The sequence below is a fragment of the Sphaeroforma arctica genome (assembly GCF_001186125.1).
Source record: "Sphaeroforma arctica JP610 unplaced genomic scaffold supercont1.4753, whole genome shotgun sequence".
Classification (NCBI taxonomy): Eukaryota; class Ichthyosporea; order Ichthyophonida; genus Sphaeroforma; species Sphaeroforma arctica.
The window spans coordinates 901-2,288 of NW_014035805.1; the positions used below are offsets into that span (position 1 = coordinate 901).

Below are 1,388 nucleotides of genomic sequence, written 5' to 3' on the forward strand. Positions count from 1 at the left end.
ATCTCAGGACAAATGGTACCTACATATGCATACATTCTTATAACATCCAACATAATCTCAAGACAAATGGTACCTACATATGCATACACTCTTACAACATCCAACACACTCTCAGGACAAATGGTACCTACATATGCATACACTCTTACAACATCCAACACAATCTCAGGACAAATGGTACCTACATATACATACACTCTTACACCATCCAACACAATCTCAGGACAAATGGTACCTACATAAGCATACACTCTTACAACATCCAACACAATCTCAAGACAAATGGTACCTGGGTAGTCCAGGATGGTCCGTCTGACCACTGCCACTGCCACTGCCACTGCCACTGCTGTTGGTTTGGGAGGGATCCCTGTGCTCTAGATACACTAGCAGCAGTTTGTAGTAGATCAACAGCCACGCGACCACCATGTAGTTGAGCACGACGTATCCCGTGAGAATGCACAGCTGCGTGTTGCTATCATTGGGAGCTGACCTCGTTGTTGTAGGGTAAGGGGTTGTAGGATAAGGTGTTATAGGGATAATAGTGCAATAGGATAAACGGTTGTAGGATAAGGTGTTATAGTGTAATAGTGATACAGAATAATGGGTTGTAGGATAAGGTGTTATAGGGATAATACTGTTACAGAATAAAGGGTTTTAGGATGAGGTGTTATAGGGATAACAGTGTTACAGAATAAAGGGTTGTAGGATAAGGTGTTATAGGGATAATAGTGTTACAATATAAAGGGTTGTAGGATAAGGTGTTATAGGGATAATAGTGTTACATACTAAAGGTTTGTAGGCTAAGAGGTTATAGGATAAGGTATTAGAGCATAAGGGGTCATCGGAGTGTACAGGTGAAGGTATGCTCTGCAGTAGGCCTGTGCAGTGTCCTGCATGAGTGCTTGGCCTTTCAGTCGATCGTTGCGTACCTACAATAGTGGCCTCATACGTGTCCTGAGTATCCATGGGTGTGTGGAGATGTGTGATACGTATATACGTATATACATACCAAATGTACGGACATAGTAAACATGCGTATACACGTATACGTACGGTACGCTACACATACTATTGCTTAGCATGGCCTACGCCCACACACTGTGTGCTGGCACAATGTTGGTCAATGCGTTATGTGTGTCTTGCACTTACTCAGGAGGTTCGTAGGGATGGCGACAATCGTTGAGAACAACCAGTTGTATATGGACACTCCGATGAGCCATGTCTCCTTAAAGTCCGCCGGAACTTGACGCACTTGAAATGCAAGAACAGCTCCCACCTACAGGGGATGGCAAGGCAGGCAGGGTAATGCACACACTACGTAAGCAAACGTACACATTGTGGAGCGGTGGTAGGTGTTTGAGTATGGCCTGCTGGAGTTTTATTTATGC

The 1,388-nt window shown here is 44.1% G+C and overlaps 1 protein-coding gene across 1 annotated transcript; it reads right to left on the minus strand.

Annotated features, from left to right (window-relative positions):
• Window positions 1–273: 273 nt before the first annotated feature.
• SARC_14541 (hypothetical protein) lies at window positions 274–485 on the minus strand (the record flags this gene model as incomplete). The annotated part of the gene is made up of 1 exon (XM_014291324.1): window positions 274–485. A coding segment is annotated over one exon (212 nt), but the record flags the coding sequence as incomplete, so codon positions are not given.
• Between the last annotated feature and the right edge of the window lie 903 nt (window positions 486–1,388).